Genomic DNA, 27,054 nt, shown 5'->3' with positions numbered 1-27,054 from the left:
AAATAACAAACAGACACAAATGTTCACCAGTGGTACTGGTTAAACTATGTTATGCTACAAGTACAAAATGGAATACTATGTGGGTTTTGAAAAGAATGCAGCAAATATACATTCTGACATGAAGAAATGACTGATATTGTTTGGTGAAAGAAAAAAGCGTAACACACACATACACACAGGTGTCGCAGGTCACTTTTTGAGACACTAATTTGTGTTTGATTTTCTATCTTTATTCCTCCACTTCCTCCTCCGGTTTGAAAGAGTGGCCAAGTCCTTAGACGTTATTGCTTTGTTTTTGTGCAGGACAGAAGTCTGTAGGCCGGGTGCGGTGGCTCACGCTTGTAATCCCAGCACTTTGGGAGGCCGAGGTGGGCGGATCACGAGGTCAGGAGATCGAGACCGCGGTGAAACCCCGTCTCTACTAAAAGTACAAAAAATTAGCTGGGCGTAGTGGCGGGCGCCTGTAGTCCCAGCTACTCGGAGAGGCTGAGGCAGGAGAATGGCGTGAACCCGGGAGGCGGAGCTTGCAGTGAGCCGAGATTGCGCCACTGCACTCCAGCCTGGGCGACAGAACGAGACTCTGTCTCAAAAAAAAAAAAAAAAAAGAAAAACAAGAAAACAAAAGCTGCTAGAAGTCAACAGCTTTCCCTTCCAAGAGTGCAAAGCCTAGGCTTTCATTAAGGGTAAAGTGGATGTCTCTGAGGGGCCAGCCCAGAGAGAGGAGGAGGGCACATTTTGAGAAACACAGAAAGAGAGAGAGGAGAGAGAGACAGTGGCAGAGTGCAAGGGAGAGAGAGAGCAAGTGAGAGAGAGAGACAGAGAGACACAGACAGAGAGCGAGAGAGACAGAGAGCAAGAGAGCGAGACAGAAAGCCAGAGATAGACAGCAAGAGAGAGACACAGACAGAGATCAGGAGAGACAGAGAGCAAGAGAGAGACAGAGTGTGAGAGAGACAGAGGGCAAGAGAGACAGAGAGAGCAAGAGACAGAGACAGCAAGAGAGAGAGACAGAGTAAGAGAGAGACAGAGATAGAGACAAAAAGCAAGAGAGCAGGAGAGACAAAGACAGAGAAGAAGAGAGACAGACAGAGAGCAAGAGAGACAGAGAGGGACAGAGACAGAAAGCGAGAGGGAGACAGCAAGAGAGACAGACAGCGAGAGACACAGAGAGATAGAGACAGAAAGCGAGAGAGACAGAGAGCAAGAGAGACAGAGACAGAGAGCAAGAGAGACAGAGAGATAGACACAGAAAGCAAGAGAACAGGAGAGACAGAGACAGAGAGCGAAACAGAGACAGAGACAGAAAGCGAGAGAGACAGAGAGAGACAGACAGCAAGAGAGACAGAGAGACAGAAAGCAAGAGAACAGGAGAGACAGAGAAGAGAGACAGAGAGCAAGAGAGACAGCAAGAGAGAGAAAGCAAGAGAGACAGAGAGCAAGAGAGAGACAGAGAGCAAGAGAGAGACAGAGAGAGAAACAGAGACAGTGCGAGAGAGACAGACAGCGAGAAAGAAAGAGCAAAAAGAGAGAGACAGTAAGAGAGGGACAGACAGAGAGCAAGACAGAGAGACAGAGACAGAGTGCTAGTGAGCGAGAGAGAGAGTGAGAGAGAGAGAGAGAGGTTTTCAAGGTGGAGGAGAGGTAGGAGTCTGGAGTCTTGGGTTTCCTGAGTGCCATGGATCCTTAGGTGTACCAGACAATGTCCAGTGTTCCAGGAGGAAGCCACGCCTGCAGTGGGAGAGGGGGCCTGGCTGCCTGCATCACCAGCTTCCTGTGCCCCTCATGCAGATTGGAAGGAGCAAAGCCCTAACCTGAAGGCCCCATGAGGCTGCTCCTGGTGGCATCTCAGCAGAATTAGTATGGACAGACCACCAGGCGGGTCTAGCCAATGCTTTGGCTTGTCTAAGACTCTAGATTTTTCCTTATATCTGGAGTGAGAATGTGTGTGTGTGTGTGTGTGTGTGTGTGTGTAACCCCCAAGCAGACTGCGATTGAATTATCTACTGGTTTCAAAGAAGGGTGAAGTTACGGTCAGATTTAAATTGACTAGTGGAAAATAATAATAAGTGATATTCCTTGCTCATCTGAGATTGAAGATGATGATTCAAATGGCTGGAAACATGTTTGTGTATGCATAGAAAAGGGCTAGGCAAAATCCCACCGAAGGGTTAGACTCCCTCTGGGAAGGGCACGGGGTTGGGAGCTGTTGATTTTTTTTTTAAATGGACTATTTTTTTTAGAGCAGTTTTAGGTTCACAGCAAAAGTGAGTAGAAAGTACAGAGTTCCCACACACCTCCTCCCACCACACAGGCACGGGGTCCCTAACTACCATCATCCCACATCAGACTGGTGCATGTGTAACTGATGACCCTACATGGACACGTCATTATCGTTTAGAGTTCATAGTCCATATGAGGGTTCACACTTGGGGGTGCACATGCTGTGGGTCTGTACGAGTGCACAGTGATATGCATCCGCCAGTGTAACATCACGCAGAGTAATTTCACTGCCCTGAAATCCTCTGTGTTCCACCTGTGCATCCCCCTGTCCTCCCAGCCCCTGGCAACCACTGATCTTTTTACTGTCTCCATAGTTTTAACTTTTCTAGAATGTCATATAGTTGGAATCAAACAATAGGTAGTCTTTTCAGATTGGCCTCTTTCACTTAGTAATATGCATGGAAGGTTTCTCCATGTCTCTTTGTGACGTGATGGCTCATTTATTTTTAGCCCTAAATAATACTGCATTAGTTTTTGTCTATCCACCTATTGAAGGACTTCTTGGTTGCTTCCAAGTTTTGGCAATTACGTGGCAGTTGCTTTTGACTGTATATATTTCTATTTTGATTGAATATTGTTCAAGTATGTCTCGTTTTAATACAAAATAAGGAGGCAAATTCTAGGGTTACTGTAGAACACAGTAAAAACTACAAGGGGGCTGGGTGAGGTGGCTCATGCCTGTAATCCCAACATTTTGGGAGGCTGAGGCGAGAGGACTGCTTGAGCCCAGGAGTTCAAGACCAGCCTGGGCAACATAGCGAAACCCCATTTCAGCAATAATAATAATAACAACAACAAAAATTAGGGCTTTCGCAGCAATTTTTTTTTTTTTTTTTGGAGACAGAGTCTGACTCTGTCACCCAGGCTGGAGTGCAGGAGGCTCACTGCACCCTGTGTCTCCTGGGTTCAAGTGATTCTCGTGTCTTAGTCTCTTGCGTACCTGGGATTATAGGTGAGTGCCACCACATCTGGCTGCTTTTTGCACTTTTAGCAGAGATGGGGTTTCGCCATGTTGTCCAGGCTGGTCTTGAACTCCTGGGCTCAAGCAATCTGCCCACCTCAGCTTCCCAAAGTGCTGGGATCACAGGCGTGATCCACTGCATCAGGCCTCTCAGCTTTTTTGCCAGGGCTTTCTTACTTAGTTGGCTATTATGGTTCATGGTTTAAAATATGACATGCAAATATGACCAACAAAATCAGGACCAGGCATGTTGATATAAATGAGAACTCTCCAAGATGTTGTTGGATAAAAAAATTTAAAAAGTATTTTCAGTGCCTTGTTCTGGGCTCTACGCTAGGATGGACAACTAATTTATTCAATCTCTTCCCATGTCCTCTCCCCTGCCAAAAACCACCTTATAGGGTTTTTGTTTTTCTATTTTGTAGACTGGGTTTGTGTTCAGAGAGGTTGCTGACCCGCCTGAGGGTGCACAGCAAAAAGGTGCAGAGCTGGATTCCAACTCTGCCTCCAGACTCCATTGACATGGAAGAGGAAGCCTGGTCACAATGCCCCTGGTTACCAACTTTTTACAGATGACCCCTCCAGGCCTGCCCTGTCCCAGGGAGCTGATCCCAGAGCCCCCATGCTATTCACGAGTTGAGACCCATCAGGCCCGACAGAAATCATCATCATCCTGATAGATTTCACATAGTCTGTCCGATTATCCCTGTAAACCAGCAACGGACCCCAGAAATCTTACCCAAACTTGGTTTCTCAAACTGTGGATTGCTTCTGGACATGACATAAAAATTCTCTGTTGCGCTGAGTTTGCTGACTTGGAGTTTGGACAACGCACCCACCCCATGTTCTGGGGACGCACCCGGCTGTTGTCCTCCCCACTCTGTAGCAATCAGATAACCTGGTTATCCCGTCCAAAGTTCAGAGAAGAATGGATGGGGCAGGTTTGGCACCTGTGCCGTTATTTCCTCCTAGGATAGGGATTGGATCAAGTAACCTCTCAGCCATATAACAAGCACGAAGTATGGTCACACAGGCCCTCCTCAGGTCACTGCCCAGGTGTGAGATCAGGACAATTATTAACTTATTCTTCCTAAGCTTCCATTTCCTTACTCTTAAAATAAGGCTAATAATAGTACTTCCCTCCAAGTACCTCCCTCTGTCATGAGAATTCAAAGAACTAATCTATGCAAAGAGCTCAGCACAGCAGTTTCTAAGCCCTTGCACACAGCAAGGACTCAGTGTGTGTGAGCTATAATTACCATGAATACTTCTGCAGACCTTCCTATTTTAAGGAAGGAAAAGGCTGTCTGCATTTGGGTGGTGGGCTCCATTATCCTCCAGTAGAGAAATGTCTGCAGACTCAGAGAGCAGTCCCATGCCCAGTGCCAGCCGAGAGAAAGCTGCCTGCTCTGTTCATAAGCAGAGCCCACCAGGAAGACTCAACATGGATTGTTAGGTGTGAACTCATTATTCTTGTCTTACAGGTCAAAGTATTATTAACAGAAACAATAGGGGAACCAAGAGAAAAGGCATATAGTAGACAGATAATGGCCCCCTAAAGATGTCCACATCCTAATTCCTGGAATCTGTGAACATGCTACCTTACATAGTAAAAATGAAATTTGCAGGTGAGACTAAATTACAGATTTTGAGAAGGAGAGATTATCCTGGATTACTTGGGTGGGCCCAGTGTAATCTGAAGGGTCCTTATAAAGGAAAGAGAAGAAGATGAGAGTCAGAGAGGAGATGTGATGAGGCCAGGGTCAGAGAGAGATTTGAAAGTGCCACCCTGCTGGCTTTGAAGGTGGAGGAAGGGGCCAGGTACCAAGGAAGGCAGGTGGCTCCTAGAAGTTGGAAAAGGCAAGGAAGTGGGTTCTCTCCTAGAGCCTCTGGAGAGAGAGTGGCCCTGATGACATCTTCATTTTGTCCCAGTGAAACCCACTTCAGACTTCTAACCTCCAGAACTCTAAGAGAGTAAATTTCTGTTGTTTTCTCTTAATTTTGAGATAGGGTCTCACTCTGTTGTCCAGGCTGGAGTTCAGTGGTCTGATCACGGTTCACTGCAGCCCCAACCTCCTTGGGCTTAGATGATTCTCCCACCTCAGCCTCCTGAGTAGCTGGGACTGCAGGCACACACCACCATGCCTGGCTAATTTCTGTATTTTTTTGTCGAGACAGGGGTTTTATCATGTTGCACAGGCTGGTCTTGAACCTCTGGGCCCAAGCGATCCACCTGCCTCAGCCTCCCAAAGTGCTAGGATTACAGGCATGAACCTCCTTGCCCGGCCTGGAAACTAGTATAAAGCATTTCAAATGTTGAACTGGCAGGGCAGACCCAGGATGCTCATGCCATTTTTGAATCGAGTGAATGAAACAGTCTCATCAGTGAAGGCTCAGACAAATGGTGAAGCCTGCTCCAATGTCAAGGCCCCTTGGCTTTGAAATATGCGTCCCTCGATTTCCTCTGTGTTGACTGAGAGACAGAGGGTGGATGCACAAGAATTGAGAGAGAGAAGGCTTTACAAGGAAATGACCAGAGTCCCCGGCCACAAGACAAGGGATTCTACCTGGTCTCCTGTGGGGTGGCACCTGGGGGCTGATGGCGTTGGTCCCCATGATCACGTACTCGTAGTGCACGCCTGGGTTTGGCTGCTGGTGTATCATCTGCTGACACAAAAATCAGTGTTACTGCACTTGGCACGTACGCACACCCCTTCTGGGTTTCAATGGCATTTGCAGAACTACTGAGAAATGACTGGTTCACTCTAGTATGCATCCAGTAATATCAGTGAACCTGTGGCAGATCAAACAAAGTTACTTCTGGATGGCTTTTTGTCATTTACTTTTGAAGAATGAAGAACTTAGGCCGAGCAAATCAGAAGAAAACTAAGCTAAGAGTCAAGATTTTCTAAACTCCAAAGGAGAAGATGGAGCAACGGTAGCAGAACCTTTCTGTTCTTAGATTTTGCTCAGTGCTCTCGAAACATCCAACACAGATAAATACGTGTACACTGCAGGAGACCTGTTTTAACACTAGGTGGCGCGATACAGTCATGCAAACAAGCAGCAGACCTCCTAGACAGAGCCATCCCGGGATGCTTTAGGTTCCCTCAAAGTTCTTGACCTGGCTGGTGAGGCTGGTCCCCAGGTCTCTCCCTCTTATTCAGGGAAAGCCCCAGAAACACAAAGAGATGGGGCCAAGAAAACAAGTAGAAGGGACCCAAATCTTGCTGGGTCATATTCTCTTAGGAATGATGACAAAAATAGGACGGCAAGCAGGAGTCTACGCAGGACTGTGGAAGTCAGCAGCTGAACATTGTCTGGGCTGAAAATGTATTAAATGAGCATGGCCCTACAGAATACGTCCCTCCCTATTGGATTTGGAGCACACAGTCTTTGCTGCCCATGGCTTTCCTGTTGGGAAGCAGGGTGGTGGGCTAAACCGAGCAGCAGAATGAGAATCCACAGTGTAAATATGAGCCGTGAAAGGAGACAGGGTCGGGTTTGATGTTTCTGTCTCTGCTGCTTTATAAAGCAGCTCTCCTGTTGACCAGCTGTGTAACCTAGAGCAAGCCCCTTCACCCTGCAGTTTTTGATTTCTTCCTTGGAGAAGGAAGAGGTTAGAATCATGTCACTTTCAAAGGTCCTTTCCAGCTATAAGCATCTCTGAGTCACTCCTGCATGGTGGGTCCTGTGTCTGTTCTTCCTGTTTATGCCATGATCTCTTACCACTCCCTACTGACGAAATGGGTCTTCATTTTATAAATTACCCAAAGGAAGGCAGACCTGAGAACCCCTGGGATTCTCCTACCCAGGAACCAATATCAAACCTTCGGCGTTGCACAAACGTGGTGGGCACTGAATCCCCGAGGGACACCGTTGTGTGACCTCAGGTTCCTGCTGTGTATCCCTCATCCCCACTCCTTTTTCACACAATCTTCCTCTCCGTCTGTGGCTGGAAATCCTCCCTCCCTCTCCGGTGCCTCTTCTGCCTGAGCATTCTGCCAGTGCAAAACCTCATCCCGTTTATGAAATTGCTGTTGGCTTCCATTCCTAGACCACCCACAGTAGACCTTTAACAACCTGAGTTTGTACCTCTGATGCCATTTGAAATATATTCAGAGTCAACGAACCAACTGGACGGTCTAAAAAAAAAAAATCCAAAATTAACTACAACAAGGCTTCCTTTGTAATTTCGAGTCCACTAGGCCCAGGAGGAAAGGACATAGAACTGTGTGTAGGTGGAGAAGTAAAGACAATGCAATTAATAATATTTCTAAAACTCTGACACAGCAAATATGTTAATCAGCTCAGCTTTGGGGACAGAAATAATGTGTATATTCATGGGTGATCTCAATCTTTTTATCAAAATGTTATTTCAAGCTTTTATTTCTTATCACCCTTTATTTCCTGGTTTTTTAAGAAGACTGAGTTCTAGTGGTTTCCTTTGAACGTAAGGACCATTTAAAACTCTTGAGCAATTTCATATTTTAGTTTCACGTAAAATAAATTAAGGTTTTGTCTTCTATCAGGAGCTTCTAGTAAGTCTCTCTACTGTGACTCTGAGCTTTATTATTTCATCTGGAGGGCTCTAGAGCTCTCCTTTCTTCATTTGCTCTCAGAGTTTGAACAGGACTGGGAGCTGGGAGCGGTCCTGCCTTCCTTTAGGCTCTTGCTTTCTTTTGCCATAAAAAGAAAACATGCCAAATTAGCATTATAAGGAAAGTGCCTGGAGGAGAGCCAATGCTCATGAAATAAAGGCATGTTTTGCCTCTGATTTGGTTCAACAAGTAAAATTGGTTTTACTGGGTCAATAAACTCCAAAGGTAATAAGCATCTAGTGGAGTTGGAGGTTGCCGTGGGCTGGGCCCATTCAGAAGTAAAGGCAAAGATGAACGCCAAGCATTCAAGGGGTGCCTCCAACAGGCTCTGCTCAAAGGGTTTTTATTGAGTATGGGCAATGATTTGTTGCTTATTTGTTCAGAGTATGTTCCTTAGAAGTGACAAGATTCAAAATCCAAAGAACAGTCCAGAAATATCCAAACTCACGTAGACATCCAAGATCTCATTGGTGGGACCTTCCGCCAAAAAGGACTCTCCGGCAGTGCTCGAAATCTCATTTGGACGCTTGTAGGTGAACATGGTCCCTCCGCCTTCGTATTTTCCTGGTCGATCAATTGCCCAGTTCCCATTGATGATGGAGCGTCCAGAACGACTTCGCAAGGCTGTTGAGAAAAAGGAGACAGTTCTTTGGGTAAGCCCAAGGTGTGCACAGGAAACAGAACTGACTCCCCCAGTTTCTGGCTTCTTCACTCATCAAGGTTTTTGTTAGGATCCACTATGTGCCAGGCAGTGATCCAGGCCCTGGGGCACAATTAGGCATCTAGATTACATCCCCTTGGGCTTAATCACTTCTTCAACCCACCCTAATCCCTTCTATCACTTGGACTTAGTATAGAAATTTAGGGTGGGGGCTGGTTAGGTGAAAAGGATGTGGAAAATGGGAGGGAAAGGAGAAAGAGGAGGAAGAGAAAAAAGGGGGGAAGGGAAACGGATTTATATTATATACCATTACCTAGGTGAGAGGTTGCACACTGGCAGCCCACGAGCTGATTTTGGCCCATAGATGGGTTTAGTTTGGCTTCCGTAGTGTTATTAAAAAAAATAACTGAGCCCAAATTTAAGAATTGAAATATTTCACATAAAAAATTTAGAGTTCTGGCTTCTCTTATAAACCAGGAAGACATGTTAACATTGGCTTCACACTCCCTCGTGGCGGCAATCGGCTGGAGCCCAGGATGGCTGTCCCTCTCAGATGGGCCCTATATGCTCTGATTTGCCCCAATCCCCACCCCCCCCGTTGACCCCCAACACTGAGGCTAAGTCTCAGTTTATTACCCCCTTTATTTATGAATCTGGGTGATTTATATAATTTATCATACTTGCATTGTTCTTTTTCTTATCCAATTTTTTCTCCCTTCCCAGCCCTCCCCTTTTTTTTTTTTGAGACAGGGTCTTGCTCCATTGCCCAGGCTGGAGTGCAGTGGTGTGATCCTGGCTCAGTGCAGCCTCAACCTCCTGGGCTCAAGGAATCCTCCTGCTTCAGCCTCCTGAGTAGCTGGGACTACAGGCACGTACCACCATGCCTGGCTTGTGTGTGTGTGTGCGTGTGTGTGTGTGTGTGTGTGTATATATATATGTATATATATATATATATATATATATATTTTTTTTTTTTTTTTTTTTAAGAGATGGGGTTTTGCCATGTTGCCCAGGCTGGTCTCAAACTCCTGAGCTCAAGCGATCTGCCTGTCTCAGCCTCCCAAAGTGCTGGGATTACAGGTGTTAGTCACTGCACCTGGCCCAGAATTTTTCTTATAATTCTCTCTACTTACATGTCTACTACAAGTGGCAAAGCTAAAGCCAAGAGGGTCACATGATTTTCTCGTGTACCTGGTCAGCTTCATTCATTTCTATGACCTTCCTGAGTTCCTGGGCATCTGAGGCTGTGGGCTGTGTTAGATACCCCATGTTCACTGTCGAATTTAATCGTCACAACATTGCACAGGAGATGTTATAATCCCCATTTTTCAGAGTGGTTCAGAGACAGGTGGGAACTTGTTCAAGTTCATGAGGCCCATAGGGGTCAGATCTGTGATTTCGAGTCTGTACTCAGGAGGCGGGTACGAAAGGAGAAGGGGACAAGGAACAAGGTGTTGGAGTTAACAGGAGAAGAAAGGGTGGCATCTGGAAATAGAATTTCTTCAGCTACCCTTGGCACCTGGAAACCCACAAGCCAAAGGAGGACTGGTTTAGAGAAGGTACTTTTTTTTTTTTTTTTGAGATGGAGTTTCGCTCTTGTTGCCCAGGGTGGAGTGCAATGGTGCAATCTCATCTCACTGCAACCTCTGCCTCCCGGGTTCAAGCGATTCTTCTGCCTCAGCCTCCTGAATAGCTAAGGTTACAGGTGCTCTGCTAATTTTTGTATTTTAGTAGAGACAGGGTTTCACCATGTTGGTCAGGCTGGTCTTGAACTCCTGACCTCAGATGATCCGCTCGCCTCAGCCTCCCAAAGTGCTGGGATTACAGGCATGAGCCACTGCGCCCAGCCGAAGGTCCTGTTTTAAGTGCTATGTACATAGTGGACCTGTGATGGCCACTGGCTCTTTGCACCTTCGGTTTATAGAATTCCTAAATTTAACTTTTTATAATTTGTTATGGAAAAATGTATACATATGCAAAAGTGGTGTGAACAATATAATAAACCCCCATGTACCCATTGCTCAGCTTCAACAAGGATCAGCTCATGGCTTCTCTTGTGTCACATTGCAAATATGTATCCTTCAACCTTTCAGTAGGTACCACTAAAATATAAGAACTTTTTCTTAAACTCATTTTTTCAGCAGCGTTCCTACAATGGGCCTTCCCAGAGCTCTGGCCTGTAGAATCAGAAATTGCACAGAGGGGCTGGAGCAGCCCAAACTCCAGCTGGGCTCCCCCTGCAGACTCCACGCTGGGCTGGCTGGTGCCATGGCTGCAGGGAGGGCAAAGCTGCAGACCTTTCACTACTGAGTTACAAGATCAATTCAGCTTACTGAGTAGCAAAAAAGGGTCAAGGGTGGAAACTGAGGAAGAATAGATTTGGGGCTATTCTTTATGAAGAATCACACTTCTTCAAAAGTGGTGTGGCCGGGCACAGTGGCTCATGCTTGCAATCCCAGCACTTTGGGAGGCTGAGGCGGGCAGATCACCTGAGGTCGGGGGTTTGAGACCAGCCTGACCAAAATGGAGAAACCCCATCTCTGCTAAAAGTACAAAATTAGCCAGGCATGCTGGCGCAAGCCTGTAATCCCAGCTACTCAGGAGGCTGAGGCAGGAGAATTGCTTGAACCTGGGAGACGGAGGTTGTGGTGAGCCAAGATCGCACCATTACACTCCAGTCTCAAAAAAAATAATAATAAGTGGTCCATATAACGTCTACCATTTTCTCACTTCCCACTAATTCCTCAACCATCTCCAATCTGGCTCCTGCCCCCATCATTCCATTGAGGAAATTTAAAATTAGCGTCACCAAGACCCCAGTGTTGCTAAATCCAATGGGTGTTTCCCAGGCCTCCTCTTTTCAGATGTCTCGGCAGCACTTGGCACTATTCCATCCTATTTGAAACACTCTCCCCCTGGCTTCTGGGAACCATGCTCCCCTTGCTTTCCTCCTGCTCTCAGGCTGCTCATTTCTGTTTTCTTTTCTGTCTCATCTTTCTCTACTTGGCTAGTAAATATCAGAATTTCTTAAGGAATAAGAGTAGACCTGCTTTGGGCACTGTATTCCTTTCATGAGCAATTTCCTAGGACTATGATTTCAACTACCATATGTGAATGACACACAAATTTATGTTGACAGGCCAAACTTTGCCTCTGGGCTTAGAATTTCATATGTAATTACCTCCTTGCTAGCTTCAGTCAGATGTCTTGTCTAAGGCTGAACCCAACCCCAGCCTCACTGCTTCTTATCTCAGTAAATGGTACCACCATCCATGTAATCAGAAACCCAGGAATCATCCTGGATACTTCCTCTCTTCCTATCCCCCCAAATCTAACCCGTCATCAAATCTTATTTAACCTCCTCCGCCTCTCTTCATGTCCACTGCCATAACCCAGGGCCAGGCTACCATGAGATCTCATCTGGACTAATAAAATATCTTCTAATTGATCTTCCTGTTTCTCTTCTGTTCAGCTAGAACAATGTTTTCAGAATGTAGACTAGATCACCAATGATGGCTCAGTGAAACCCTGTCTCTACTAAAAATACAAAAAACTAGCTGGGCGTGGTGGTTGGGCACCTGTAGTCCCAGCTACTTGGGAGGCTGAGGCAGAAGAATGGCGTGAACCTGGGAGGCAGAGCTTGCAGTGAGCAGAGCCCATGCCACTGCACTCCAGCCTGGGTGACAGAGCAAAATTCCGTCTCGGGGGAAAAAAAAAATATACACACACACACACACACACACACACACACACACATATCCCACCATAGAGGCCTCCTCCCTCAGATGCTGCAGCCCAGCCTTATCTTGCATCACTGTTCCTCTCTCTGTGCTCTGCTCCTGGGCCTTCTTTTGGCCCATCTACAACATCATCTTCCCTCCACAGCGCTGTCCCTTTTTCCAGAAATGCTCCTCCCTCAACTCCAAGTCCTATTCATTCTTTTGTTTTGTTTTGTTTTTGTTTTTTAAATAAAGACAAGGTTTTACTCCTGTTTCCCAGGCTGGAGTGCAGTGGCACAACCATGGCTTACTGCTCACTGCAACCTCCTCCTCCCAGGCTCAAGCAATGTTTCCGCCTCAGCTTCCCACAGGTGTGCACCACCACAGTCGGTTAATTTTTGTATGTTTTGTAGAGATGGGAGTTTCACCATGTTGCCCAGACTGGGTCTTGAATTCCTAAGTTCAAGCGATCCTCCTGCCTTGGCCTCCCAAAGTGCTGGGATTACAGGTGTGAGCCACCGTGCCTGGCCCTATTCATTCTTTAGATGTCAATTTCTCCAGGGCAGTCTTCTCCCACCCCCAGTCCAGGCCCCTCTCTTCCCTGCCTCTTCCCTCTAAGAGATGCAAGAACCTTTCCTTCAAGGAATTTAATTCAGTTTAATTCAGTTTGTCCATACACTTACTGAATTATTTGATCAATGTTTGTCTCCTAGTACACTGCCAGCTCCAAAAGATTTCATCACCTTTACAGTTTGAGAGTCTAGCATAGTGCTCGCCACATAGTAGGAACTGAATGTTTACACAGTAGACAAGGGCAAAGAGCTCAAAAGAAAAGCAAAGAATAATAAATAGGCAATTCACAGAAAACCAAGTACAAGTACTCCATAAGCAAATGAAAAGATGCTCTGCCTTATTATAATTCAAGAAATGAAAATCAAAGCCACAATGGGATCATCCTGATGGTCCAAATTAGCAAACATTTGAAAAAAGTTAATATTGCAAGTATTGCCAGGTGGGTAAGCAAGCAAGTATGGATGGCATTGCGGGTGGGAATGTAAACAGACTCAGCCATATTGCAGGGCAATTTGATTACACAGCTAAAACTTTAAATGCCCATACACCCTGACCCAAGAACTCTACTTCTAGGAAACTACTTGAGATATATACTTCAATAAGTATACAAAAATGTTTCTAACAAGGATATTATCTGCCTTTTTTTTAAATAGAGAAAAAAAACTCACCTAAATGTCCATCCATAGAACATTGCTTAAGACAATTGTAACACTGGCTATCCACACAATGGAATACCAAGTGACTCGAAAAAGAATGAGCTAGATCTGTGTGTGTGGGTATGGAAAGAATTCCATGATACATTTGTGAATGAAAGAAAAATTCAGAACAGTGTGTTTGGTATAATCCTGTTTGTGCATACTTTTAAATAAAAGCATAGACATAAAATATATATATATACAATGTTTAGAGAAGGATAGTCACAAAACTATTAACATTTGGGACAGGAACTGGGGTTTATGTTGGGATGGGAGATGAGAAGGGAGACATTTATTTCTCATTTGATATCTCTTTACTGCCATTTACAATTTGTTTTACCATATGCATGTATTACCCTCTTTAAAGTTTAAACATTTTGAATCAATATAATGGACATGGTACAAGCAGAAATACTTGTGAAAGGTATTTTCTCTTTTTTATAGCTTCTTCTTACAACCCCATTCACAGCATCAAAAACGCAGAATTGAGGTAGGTTCTGGCTACGATTTTATTGCTTTTAATAGGCATATCGTAGAAGAGGTCATCATCTGGTAACTAAAAAGTCCATTAAAGAACCATTTGAAAGACAGCACAGGAGGAATCTGCAAGGACCTCCCTATGAGATTAAAAATTGGTACCTTGAATCTTTTTACCAACTATTACTATTACCCATTCTCTCCAAAGGTTTGGGTTAATCTTGAATCATACAATAGCATATAATTTTTAAAATGCCACAACAGATTATTAGCAAATGTGGTCCTGATTCCATAGGTTCATGAATTGGCTTCTGAAACAGCTCAAAAACTAGCCCCCATCTGGCCTTGCATATCAAAAACAGCTGAGGCTACAATTTATATGCCTGCAAGCAGTTCCAGGGCTAGGAATGGCATCCAGAACTACCTCACAAAAAGGTGCAGGTGGCTTCTGGCTTTTGCTAGAGGCTGTGTTCACTGAAGATCAAGCTTCAACAAAGCCTGTTTGAAGGGCAACCTCATGGCTATGTCAATATAAAGATACCTTCACTCTCATTTGACATTTGAGTTTTATTCCTTTTTTTTCTTTTTTTGAGACAGGGTCTCACTCTGTCACCCAGGCTGGAGTACAGTGGCACCATTATAGCTCACTGTAACCTCGAACTCCTGGGCTCAAGGAATCCTCCTGCCTTGGCCTCCCCAAGTGCTGGGATTACAGGTGTGAGCCATCATGCCTGACCCCTTATTCCAGTTTTGGTACTGGGCAAATATTTTTGGCCTAAACTGTGGGTACCAACAATGCCATTCTCCAAAATTCATATAACAAGAGCTTATATATGCAAGCCCTGATTATCATATACTTTAATCCCATAATCTTTTATTTATTTAGGGTTTTTTTGAGACAGGGTCTCACTCTGTTACTCAGGTTGGAATGCAGTGGCACGATCTCAGCTCACTGCAACCTTTGTCTCCTGGGTTCAAATGATTCTCTTGCCTCAGCCCCTTAAGTAGCTGGGATTACAGGCATGTGCCACCACACCCAGCTAATTTTTTTTTTAAGACAGAATCTCCCTCTGTCACTAGGCTGGAGTGCAGTGGCACAATCTTGGCTCACTGCAAACTCTGCCTCCGGGTTCAAGTGATTCTCCTGTCTCAGCCTCCCAAGTAGCTGGACTATAGGCGTCACCATGCCCAGCTAATTTTTGTATTTTTAGTAGAAACAGGGTTTCACCATGTTGTTCAGGATGGTCTCGATCTCTTGACCTTGTGATCTGCCTGCCTCGGCCTCCCAAAGTGCTGGGATTACAGGCACAGGGGTGAGCCACCACACCCGGTCTTTTTTTGTATTTTTTAATAGAGACGGGGTTTCACCATGTTGGCCAGGCTAGTCTCAAACTCCTGACCTCAAGTGATCCACCTGCCTCGGCCTCCCAAAGTGCTGGGATTACAGGTGTGAGCCACCATGCCTGGCCATAATCCCATAATCTTAATGCCCATTGTGATGATGACCCAACCACTTGTTCCTACAACCAAAATGAAGAAGCTGGTTTCCTTACAACAGACACATGACTATGATCTAGACGTTTGTTTACTTCTTTGAGAAATGAAGGTGAAGTTCTGGCTGGGAGATAGGTTAGCTAAAAAAAAAAAAAAGTTTCTCCTAGCAACAAATCGCAAGCTTTGTAATGTTTCAGCATTTCTTGGAAGCTACGGTAAATAGCCGAACAAACTCAATACTGAAGTATCAGACATCACTGGCCACCAGTACAATGCCAGGTGGAGGTCAAAAGCCTGGCTTCTTTGCCATTTCTGGTCTAAAATATGAGCTTCCACGGAATCCCACACATGGGCATGAACCCAGATGGGTCTCAGAATGTGTTAGCTAATGTGGATACCCTGAAAATGAAATACAACTCTTCCTGTACTGCCTTGGCGGGTTCTGTGAATTCCATCTTTTTTTTCACTAACCTCCAACTGAAATTTAGTATTTAGTTTTATTATAAATGCGGTAACAACCATAATAGTATGCAGGACTGTGACTCTATCACCGACAGAAATCATATAGATATTCATGGGACATTACAGAAGTTACTGATATTTTGAAATATTATTTAAGAACTCATAACTATTTTGAAATTATGATAATTATTAGATCCTCTAGGAGGTCTCCTATTTTAATGTTAAAGAAGCATATGGCTGGGCATAGTGGCTCATGCCTGTAATCCCAGCACTTTGGGAGGCCTAGGTGGGCGGATCCTTTAAGCCCAGGAGTTCAAGACCAGCCTGGGCAACATAGGGAGACCTTGTCTCTATCTAAAGTAGAAAAATTAGCCAGGAGTGGTGGTACACACCTGTGGTCCCAGCTACTTAAGAGGCTGAGGCGAGAGGATCCCTTGAGTCCAGGAGGTTGGAGCTGCAGTGAGCCGTAATTGTACCACTGCACTCCAGCCTGAGAGTGGGACCCTGTCTCAAAAAAAAAAAAAAGAAAAAGAAAAAGAAAAAAAGCACATGTTATTATACAGCAAATTTGTTTGTTAAAGAATATTTTGATGGCCGAATGCAGTGGCTCATGCCTGTAATCCCAGCACTCCAGCACTTTGCGAGGCCGAGGCAGGCAGATCGTTTGAGAGCAGGAGTTTGAGACCAGCCTGGGCAACATGGAGAAACCCCATCTCCACAAAGAACTAACAAAATAGCCAAGTGTGGTGGTACACGCCTGTAGTCCCAGCTACTTGGGAGGCTGAGGTGGGAGGATTGCTTGAGCCCAGGGGGTTGAGGCTGCAGTGAGCTGAGGTCGTGCCACTGTACTCCAGCCTGGGAGATGGAGTGAGACCTTGTCTCAAAAAATATATGTTTTGATAATTGTATTTCAAGATAATTGGTTTCCTTTGTACTCTTCTGTATTTTATTTTGAGTTTAAAACACTGTTCTGAGAAGGTACCCATAGACTACCAAGGAGTTCTGCTTCCATCTGGATATCCCTGTTTAAGAATTCTAATCTCCAAAATGTCCTTCTTTCCTTCTGACCAAAATGGCAAACACATGCGGTAATGCATTAAAATTCTGTTAAAAGAAAAGCAAACATTTCTTCTTAGGTAGACGAAGTCTAGTTTGATGTAATGTCCAAATTATGGTTTCTGTTAAACAAATATAAGCAGATATCACACAGTAATATTTTTTCAGTCAGATTCACTTTGGCATTTTGAGTTTGGATGGACTCAAACCTGTGTGAGTTTCTAAAACATGATGTAACACATTTGGACTGAAAATCAGAGAGGATCAGAGAAAGAAGGCTGGCTTTCTCTTTGGCACTCTAATCACAGGTTGTAAGGGGTTTGAATGAAGGGAAATGCCAAGGCTTTGTTCTTATTTCATTGCTAAATTATAGCAAAGTATGTCTAATTCTCATTCTTTAAAATGTTAGAAGGTTTGATTTATTCTGACTTTTATTCTGACTCCAAATTTCCTTTGAATACTAACTTTAAATAAAGTTTGTGTAGTTTAACTTTAAAGAAAGTTTATGTATGTTTAAGCCTCAAATAATTGTATGAAATTGATCCCACCTATGGTGTAATAATAAACTGGTCAAAAAATTATTGGGGGCTGTAAAGGTACAGCTCATGACTTTGGGAGCTGAGTCCATGGAGCAGTCAGACACATGCCAATGCAACGTGACCAGAGGCTGGTAAAATTTCCACAAGATGCAGAGGCTCTCAGAGAGGGGGTGGCACTTGAGCAGAGATTTGCAGGGAGGAGTGGGTCACCAGACAGAGGATGAAAGAAGGGCATTGGGGGTCTTGAAGAATGGCATGGACAAAGACAGAGGCAGGAGGGGGCATGACCTTAGAAGGACGGAGAAGGGAAGTTGTGGGGCGTTGGGAGTGTGTATAGATGGGAGCCCCTGGAGATGAATTTGGATGGAAGACATCAGGCAGACTGTGAGGGCTGATTGTGGGCACTGGGATGCCTAAAAGAGTTTTGATCAGGATACGACAACTGAGATCTGGTTTTAGGAGCCTATGCTGGCAGCTGAATAGGAAGATGGGTAGCATGTGATACCCAAAGTTCATTCATGCCACAAACAGTTGTCACGTACCTACCATGCCTCTCCCAGCCCATGGACAGAACCAGTCCTGCAACTGTGGCCATCTCAGGCCACGCTCCCCTCTTCAGGCTGAACTGTCCACTTGCCACGAGCAGGGAAGGACTATGTCTGCCCTTTAGAAGGAATTCCAGGAGGCTAATTTTGTCAATGGGTCTCATTATAGCTCAATTTATCTAGAAGAGAAACCTGATATCTTTCTCATCCCAAAGCAGTTGCTTCCTAATTCCTTCCTCTAAAAAAAGATATTGTTCTCCCATTACTCAGATTCCAGTTTTTGCAATCTTTTTTTTTTTTTTGAGACAGGGTCTCGCTCTGTCACCCAGGCTGGCATGCAATGGCATGATCACGGCTCACTATAGCCTCAACTTCCCAGGCTCAAGCAATTCTCCTACCTTAGCCTCCTGAGTAGCTGAGACCACAGGTGTGTACCACCATGCCCAGTTAATTTTTTATTTTTTTGTAGAGACAGGGACTTGCTTTGTTGCCCAGGCTGGTCTCAAACTCCTGGGCTCAAGTGATCCTCCCACCTTGGCCTCTCAAAATGCTGGGATTACAGGCATAAGCCACTGTGCCTGGCCTGCTGTAAGTTTTTCACAGGGCAGGAGCCCTGTCTCATTTAGTACCTGACCAACAGACACTCAATAAATATTGCCAAGTAATGCTGGCAGCCCCCTCTCATGGTGGTGGGGGGTCTTGTTCAAGGGGTAGTCACTTAATGGCCCCATCACCGCTCCTCTGTCTCCTGTGCTGCTAGCTCCTGCTTCTAACTCTTATCCCTAATCTTAGTGTCTATGCCCTGTTCTTTGATGTTTAATCAATTGCTTTTGTGATTTTTTTTTTTTTTTTGCTATCCTAAATGCTGTATTTAAGTTTCTCAAGATTTTTTTTTTTAACCTCAGGAGCAGAAAGGTGAATTAATCAGACTCTTTAGCCTGTGGCAATTTTGTTGTATAAGGGACACCTGTCTTGTCTTATTTTTCCCTTTATGCCAGATTCCACCACCATCAGTCCCTGCCTATCCCAATAAGCACCTACACTAATGTGATACAGATATGTAATTTACATAAATGTTACTGGGTTTTCCCTTTGTTTTTTATACTGTCTTTGTTGCTGAAATGTCCATCTAGATAATTGCTTTCTAACTGCCATATAGAATTCCATGGCATTCACCTACCTCAGTTTACTTAGCCAATCTCCTAGGCCTCTGGAGGCTGGTTTTCTTTGTTACAGTCCACAGTGCCAGTAAAGAGCTGGTATTTAGTGATGACTCATTGGGTATTTGTTACAAAACACCAGAAGCCAAGAAGGCCCATTTTCAAAAACAGAAACCCATCACTAGGAAGAGGAAAAGTATCTTACCAGGGCTCATATATGTATGCAAAAGGCAGCAACATGTGCCCCAGAATGCATCTTCCTCCTGGCACAGAGAGGGAAAACTGGAGTTGTCTAAAAAATAAGATATCAGAGGTGGGGTCGGAATTCAGCTTTTATGGTTCTGGTCATCTGGTCAGGTCTGACCCAGAAGTTCCCACGGAGAAACATCTGTGGTGACCTCATGGAGCTGAATATTAGGATTTTACATGAGGAAAGTCCAGGATTCCGTGTGAGTGATCAGAACACATGAGGAAAGAAGCATCCTATATATACTGCAATGGGGGACGCCCCAAGAAGTGAGACCTGCTTGGTTTGAGGGAAGGCGGCCCTGGAAGTCGGGTAGGAGGATGATAGTGTGCGGTCAGGTGTGCACTGTGGCTGGGCAGGATAACAGCCCACTCGCTGGCCTGGCATCACCCCACAAGTACAGTCAGCTATGATCTAAAGCACTGGTCATTAGACTACAAAAAAAAAAAAAAACAAAAACCAACACACAGACACACACACACACCCCACACTCTATAAAACAGGAAAGTGCTGTATGAACAAAAAGAATTAAATCAATACTCCAGTGCGATTCTAGCATAGTACTACAGTGCAATCCTACAGCACGACTGCACTGTAGTGTGGATTTACTTCTTTCATTTATGTGGTAATTGCATGGCCAAACATATCCTATACTGGGTTGAATAGTGTCCTCCCAAAATTCATATCCACCTGGAACCTGTGAATGTTACCTTATTTAGAGATAGGATCTTTGAAGATGTTATTTAGATGAGCTCATGCTGCATTAGGGTGGGCCCTAAATCCAGTATGACTGGTGTCCTTAGAAAAGAAGGCAATTTGGACAGGCAGACACAGACACACAGTGAGAATGCCATATGAAAACGAAGGCTGGGACTGGAGTTAGGAAGCCACAAGCCAAGGGAGGCCAAGGATTGCCAGCAAGCACTGGAAGCTGATAGAGGGTCGTCACGGAACAGATTCTTGCTCTAAGCCCCCAGGAAGGAACCAATCCTGCTGACACCTTGATTTCAGAATTCTGGCCTCCAGAACTGTGAGAGAATGAATTTCTGTTGTTTTAATCCACCCAGTTTGTGGTATCTTGTTATGGCAGCCACAGGTAACTAATACACATCCCTATTATCTAATTCACGTGTGTGCTTGCTTCAGGGTTGGCATGTTTGGTGGTTGTGGAGTGGTGGGTGTTTTGATTGGCTTGCAACAGACTAAAACATCAATATTTGAGGCCAGTGTTAAATAGACCTATCCTAAATAGAGGAAAAAAAAAAAAAACCCAGGGCCTAATTCCAAATTTTGAGACCCAAATCTGCGGCTAAATTGCGATGACATGGGGGAATAAGTGGAAGGGTTGATCTCAATGTCATGGGACAGCTGATGTTTTAAATTGTATTATACTATGAACCAACATAGGATAGTTCTTTCTTTGATTTTACAACACACACACAAACACATACACACACAATGGCTTCCACATTCTGTTCTAATTACCTGCTCTCATTAAAAAAATATAAACACACAACTGAATTCCATTCCTGTTCTACGCACTGTAGAATCCAAAGCCCATTCAATGGTGGGAATTTGGGTAATTAAAAAAAAATTCCAAAAGTTAGTGACTAAACATAGGAAATTTGAAGTATAAGCTTGAATCCAATGAAAAGATGCAAGATTGTGAGGGGAATTTCAAATGATTCATTCAGAGTTGTAACCAACAAGGCATTGTCGCCATGGCTTCCAAGATGATGGCATGAATTCATTCCTGACTACCAAACGGACTGCTAATGGCAGAAGTAGTTAACCTAAAAAACACAGGATGTACATAGACACTAATTTAATACAAGGGTTTTGTAGAGACACAAATGAACCCAAACTTTGGTGTTTTTGAGTATTAGAACTCCAAGCAATAACTGAATATCAATTTTAATGTCCTTTGGGAACAGATGTACATAAACAAATTTCTGTTTAATTATTTTGAGTGTCGAGTTGTGATTCTCGCATGCCTTACTCCTGCAAGACTGACCCACTTATGTCTCTGGAGTTATAAGGGTTATGTATGTAATGATGGCAGCTTGTCTACCCACTCACTAGTTGAACAGGTAGGAGACATTTCTGTCACAGTAACAATTTAAGAAGACATTATTTTTATTTGTATTTATTTAGTTTTCATCTTTTTATTTTAAGATTGGGGTACATGTGCAGCTTTGTTACGTGGGTAAATTGCGTGTTGCGGTGGTTTTGTTGCCCAGGCTGGAGTGCAATGGCATGATCTCGGCTCACTGCAACCTCCACAAGCGATTCTCCTGCCTCAGCCTCCCAAGTAGCTAGGATTACAGGCATGTGTCACCACGCTCGGCTAATTTTATATTTTTAGGAGAGACAGGGTTTCACCATGTTGGTCAGGCTGGTCTCAAACTCCTGATCTCAAATGATCCACCCACCTCGGCCTCCCAGAGTATTGGGATTACAGGAGTGAGACACTGAGCCTGGCCAGCATTATCTTAAGAAAATGCCAAGGCAAAACTTCAGCATCCTTTAGCTATATTTAATTTTGTTAATTCTGCTTTTAAATTTTATAAGTCATGTACAATAGATACTCCTACAACTTATCCATTAACCTATCCTAACCTATCCTAAAAGTCCACCCCATGCCTGCACCACCCTGCCAGGCATTTTCAGTCATTCAACAAAGAGTAGTTTAGCACCTACTCTGTGCTAGTCACTGTTGTAGGTGCTGGGGATAGTAGCAGTGAGCAAAACAGACTCCCCCACCCCAACAACACCCACCACACATCTTTGCCCTCATGAAGCTTACATTTCAGTGCTTATATAAACTATCTTCATCTCATAATCCTCTGGGACAGGGTTTGTGGATGAGAAGAATAAGTTCAGGAAGGTTAAGTATTAAGGTTGGTGCAAAAGTAATCGTGGTTTTTGCAATTAAAAGTAATGTCAAAACCCACAATAACTATTGCACCAACCTGATACTTTGTCCAAAGTCACACAGTAAGTAAGTATCAGAGCTATGACTTGACCCCATATCTGCTTGTCTTGTTCTATGGCTCACCCTCTACTCCACATTGGAACAAGGAAATAAGATAGTAGGTGTGGGGGCAACTGGACAGTCAGCTTCTCACAGGTTCTGAAACATTGTCCAGTACAATTTTTTTTAGGTTTCACATCCATCCACAAATCCTTTTAACTAGTTAGGCCTGTTAAAACATCAATGCTTTCCCTTTAGTGTACTATCTTTAGTCATTTCTCACCTATTATTTTAGATGGCTCAAATTACCCCTGTAGCTTGGTAGAAGCTGGAAATGAATTTATCTGGGGTAGAGGCAGGATGAGTGACTTAATATCTAAATTCTACTTTGATGTCCAATTTGGTGGCAAAGCTCACAGTAGTCATCTGATTCCTCCCTAATGATACCCTGGTTGTCATGGTGATGGGAGGGGATTGTGAAATATCACAATGAAGCCTTATATAAATCGATTTTCAGGCTAGATGGGAGACATTCGAGCATGACATCAATAAAATGTAAGATGCTGTAAGATTGTGTAAGCCAGACTATATCTCTTTTTCAGAACCCCAAGGGGCAACAGCTGCTGAAAGAATCAGCAACATAGGTGTGGGCGGAGGGCCATGTGGGCACAGTGACCTCCATACAACAGCCTCTGGGACCCTGCAGAGGATACTAGGAGCTCATTAGGAAAACAGCAGGAATGACAAAGAGAGTTCCTGAGGGCAGTTCCCAAAGGACAGAGGGTAGCCACGCGGCCCTGGAACAGGGGGAATTTAATGCTTGGCAAGGACACTGTGGTAGCTGTCCTGCCCAATGGGAGGGACCAGAGCATATGGGGTTCTAAGATTATAATGACGGCATCTTGGATTAAGACGATTCCAGTCACTGTTTTCTACCATTACCCAAGAGCCTTTTAAACTAAACTTCCCAGGTTACCTTGGCTTGAGAAGCCTGGCTTACCTCGTTATTGATCATAATATTAACAATTATCATAGCATTATGTTGATTCAACAATTAATTCAACTTTTACAGATGTAAACTTGATGTTTTAAAATGTATTAGTTTCACCTCCTTGAAAAATTCCCCTTCCCCAACCTTTCGTCCCTGGTAACCACTGATCTATTCTCCACACCTATGGGTTTGCCTTTTCCAGAATGTCATAACAAATGGAAGCATAGAGTATGTGGTCTTTTGAGTCTGGCTTCCTCCACTTAGCATAATGCATTTGAGATTAACCCATGTTGTGTGTATCAGTGGTTTATTCTTTTTATTGCTGGAGTAGTATTCCATTTCATGGATGTACCCTAGGTCATCCATTCCTTAGTTGAGGAATAATTGGGTTGTACTAGGGTAAAGGGCTGTGAATAGAGGCTTATCAATTTTATTGATATTTTCAAATAACAAGTATTTTGTTTCTTAATTTTCTCTATTGTTTTTCTGTCTTAAATTTCACTGATTTCTGCTCTTATTTTTATTATTTCCTCCCTTCTGCAAAGCAAAATCCAAAGAAATATGATTTGGGATTAACTTGCTCTTCTTTTCTTAGTTTTTCAAGGTTGAACATTCACATTATTGATTTGAGCTCTTTCTTCTTTACCAGGATAAGCATTTAATGCCATAAATTTCTGCTAAGCACTTCTTTAGCTGCATCCCACACATTTTGACATGTTGTACTTTCACTTTCATTCAGCTGAAAATATTTTCTAAGTTCATGTGAGAATGCCACTTTAATTCAGTGATCGTTTAGAAGTGTGTTGTTTCATTCCTATGTTATTTTTTAATATTTGGGACATTTCTAGATCTCTTTCTGTTACTGATTTCCAGTTAAATTCCATTATGATGAGAAAAGCGATATTTATATTATAGCTATATTAAAAATTTTAAAGTCTGTTTTATGGCCCAGAATATAGTTTATTTTAGTGACTGTTCCATGTACACTTGAAAAGAATATGTGTTCTGCTGCTGTTGGTTGGAGTGTTGCATAAATGTCAATTAGGTCAAGTTCTCTACTTGTTCTATCAATTATTTTAAGAAGAAGACTAAAGTGTCCAAGCATTACTGGGGATTTGTCTATTTCTCCTTTCAATGCTATCAGTTTTTGCTTCATGTGTTTTAGAGTTTCGCCGTTTAGATGCATATACTTTTATGGCTGTTACATTTTCTTGGTTAATTTCCCCTTTATTATCATGTAATTTGCCTCTTCATTTTCAGTAATTTTTCCTTGATTTGAAGTCTACTTTGTGTAATATTAATATAGCCATTCCTGATTTTGATTAGTATTTCCCCGATATATCTTTTTAAAAATTTGTTTCCTTTAAATCTATTTATATATATCATCATATTTAGAGTGGATTTCTTATAGACAGCATATCATTGGGTCTTTCTTTTTCAATCTAATCTGACCATCTATATTTACAATGAGTAGTGATTAGATTTCGCTCTATTTTATTACTCTTCTTTTTGTCACCTTTTTTATTCCTCTGTTCTTTTTCCTTTTTTGTACCTGCATAATTTTTAGTATTCCATATAATTTATCTATTTGCATGTTGGTCATATCTCTTTGTACTATTTTTTAGTTGTTGTCTATATTTAGTTGTTGTTAAAATATACAAACCTAATTTGTCATAGTCTACTTTGAGTTAATATTTACCATTTCAAACAAAATGTAGAAATTTTAAAAGCAACAATGGGAAAAGCTCTGCATGTCTGGAGGCTAGGAATATAGGGGAATTTTCTGTACCTTCACTTTTTCTGTGAACCTAAAACTGATGTAAAAAATAATGCCTATTTTCAAAAAAAATCTGAAACCAAACAAACACAAAATACAGGTCCTTTAACTCTCCCCTATTTATGTTATATTTGCCATGTATATTTCATCTACATATATTGAAATTCTCCCAATGTTATATATATATATTTTTTTTGCTTTCAATAATCATGCATATTTTATAGAACTTAAGAGGATATGACTTTGGCTTTTTCTTTTAACCTCACAATAATCTTGGTAAATAGGTAAGCAGATATAATAAATCCCATTTAACAGGCAAGGAAACTAAGTTAGATACTTGTCTGCTCAGACACAGCTGGCGAAGAGGTGAACCAGGACTCAAACTTATATGCTATTTTTTTCCCCTGTACCAGGCTGCATTTTGTTCCTCATTTGTAAGTTACAGCTTGGATACAGCACTAGAGTCTGTGTGGCACAGAATGTACCATGAAATTGTAAATATATATTGGCAATGAGAATACCTAGGTTCAAGACCTGCTCTGCTCACTGCAGGTCATAAGGAAAGAGCTCAATCCAGGCTTAACACTCAACTTGTGAATGCAGAGCTTGGGAACTTTCACAAATGATAATAAAGTATTTTTCCCCTTGAAGATACCATATGAGCCAGATGAGGTGGGTCTTACATCCTCTATGTGGCACCAAGATAATAAGCCAAAATTGACCTGGGTCTAGTTTCTGAGGCACTGGGTCAACCACATTCTGGCTGATGCTGTTCATGTTCCCAACTAACAAACAGATTAGATCCATGGTCATTTATCTTGGCTCTCCTCCATTTGGGATTTGCTACTTCTATTCATCAAAATAATCAAGATTCCAACTACAGATGGCTGAGTAAGAAAATCATTTCTGTGGAAATCCTATTTCCCTTAACTTAAATTGGTGGTTTTTAAAACTGTGTTCCTAGGAGTCCAAGAGATTTTCATTAAGTTTCCAGATTTCTACAAAGTGTCCTCAGAGGTCATCCTGGAACAGAGGGTGGAATGGAATGGAGGGGGGCACCTCCCTGTTGCTTTGTTTTAAATATTTTATGTTATTTGAACAAATAGTTCCTTGGAATTAAATAAATTGGAAAACTTCCACTTTGGAGCATTGACTCAGCCCCCCAGGATGGGAAAGAGCTTGAAGTTTATCTATCTTAGTCTACCTCTGTGTGGAAGGCTTGAATTCATCATCACCAAGTGACATCCAGCCTGGATCTGAGCAGTTTCAGAGGCAGGGGATTCCCCACATCCCTAGCCGCTCACCCCGTCTTGACTAGTCCTGATGCTTTTACTCCTCTGTGCATCACTGCTTCTCAAACTTGGCTGCCCATGGCAAGCACCTGAAAAGTTGTTTTTTTTTTTAAACTGATGCCTGGGCCTCCCCCCCAGAAATTCTGATTTAATGGGTTCAGGTACAGCCTGGACAACGGGAGATTTGAAAGTTTCCTGGTGATTCTGATTTGTAGCAAAGTTTGGGAACCATTGCCTTAGATAAGCTGAGATCTACACCCTGCACGTGTCCACCTGGTGCTCTTACTCTTCCCTGGAAAGCAGGGATAACAACCTTCCAGGGATAACCATCTTCCACATAAGACCCTTAAGAAAATACGAAGACAGCTTCACTTTCTTCCCAGCGTTTCCAGTTAAAGTCCCGGTGCTTCCTGGATGCCTCCTCCTGCCACATGTTATCTGGCTGATCTATGCCATCTATAGACCAGTGAGGAGCCCCCCTGGAAGGTAATAACTAGGATGGGTCTGATGATGGCACACGAGAGCAGAACTGTGATGCCCCTTCTTATCC

At 43.2% G+C, this 27,054-nt stretch overlaps 1 protein-coding gene across 2 annotated transcripts in view; it reads right to left on the bottom strand.

Annotated features, from left to right (window-relative positions):
• THSD4 (thrombospondin type 1 domain containing 4) overlaps positions 1–27,054 on the bottom strand; it is a 634,456-nt gene that overhangs the window by 43,413 nt on the left and 563,989 nt on the right. For both annotated transcript variants that reach the window (XM_030814683.1, XM_012507530.2), the window contains 2 exons: positions 8,291–8,466; positions 5,809–5,905 (listed from right to left, as the gene is read on the bottom strand). In XM_030814683.1, coding sequence (XP_030670543.1) covers positions 5,809–5,905; positions 8,291–8,466 — 273 coding nt within the window. The remainder of the gene's footprint in view (positions 1–5,808; positions 5,906–8,290; positions 8,467–27,054) is intronic.

The sequence above is a fragment of the Nomascus leucogenys genome, chromosome 6 (genome assembly GCF_006542625.1).
Source record: "Nomascus leucogenys isolate Asia chromosome 6, Asia_NLE_v1, whole genome shotgun sequence".
Lineage (NCBI taxonomy): Eukaryota > Metazoa > Chordata > Mammalia > Primates > Hylobatidae > Nomascus > Nomascus leucogenys.
This window is presented reverse-complemented; position numbering and strand designations above follow the sequence as displayed.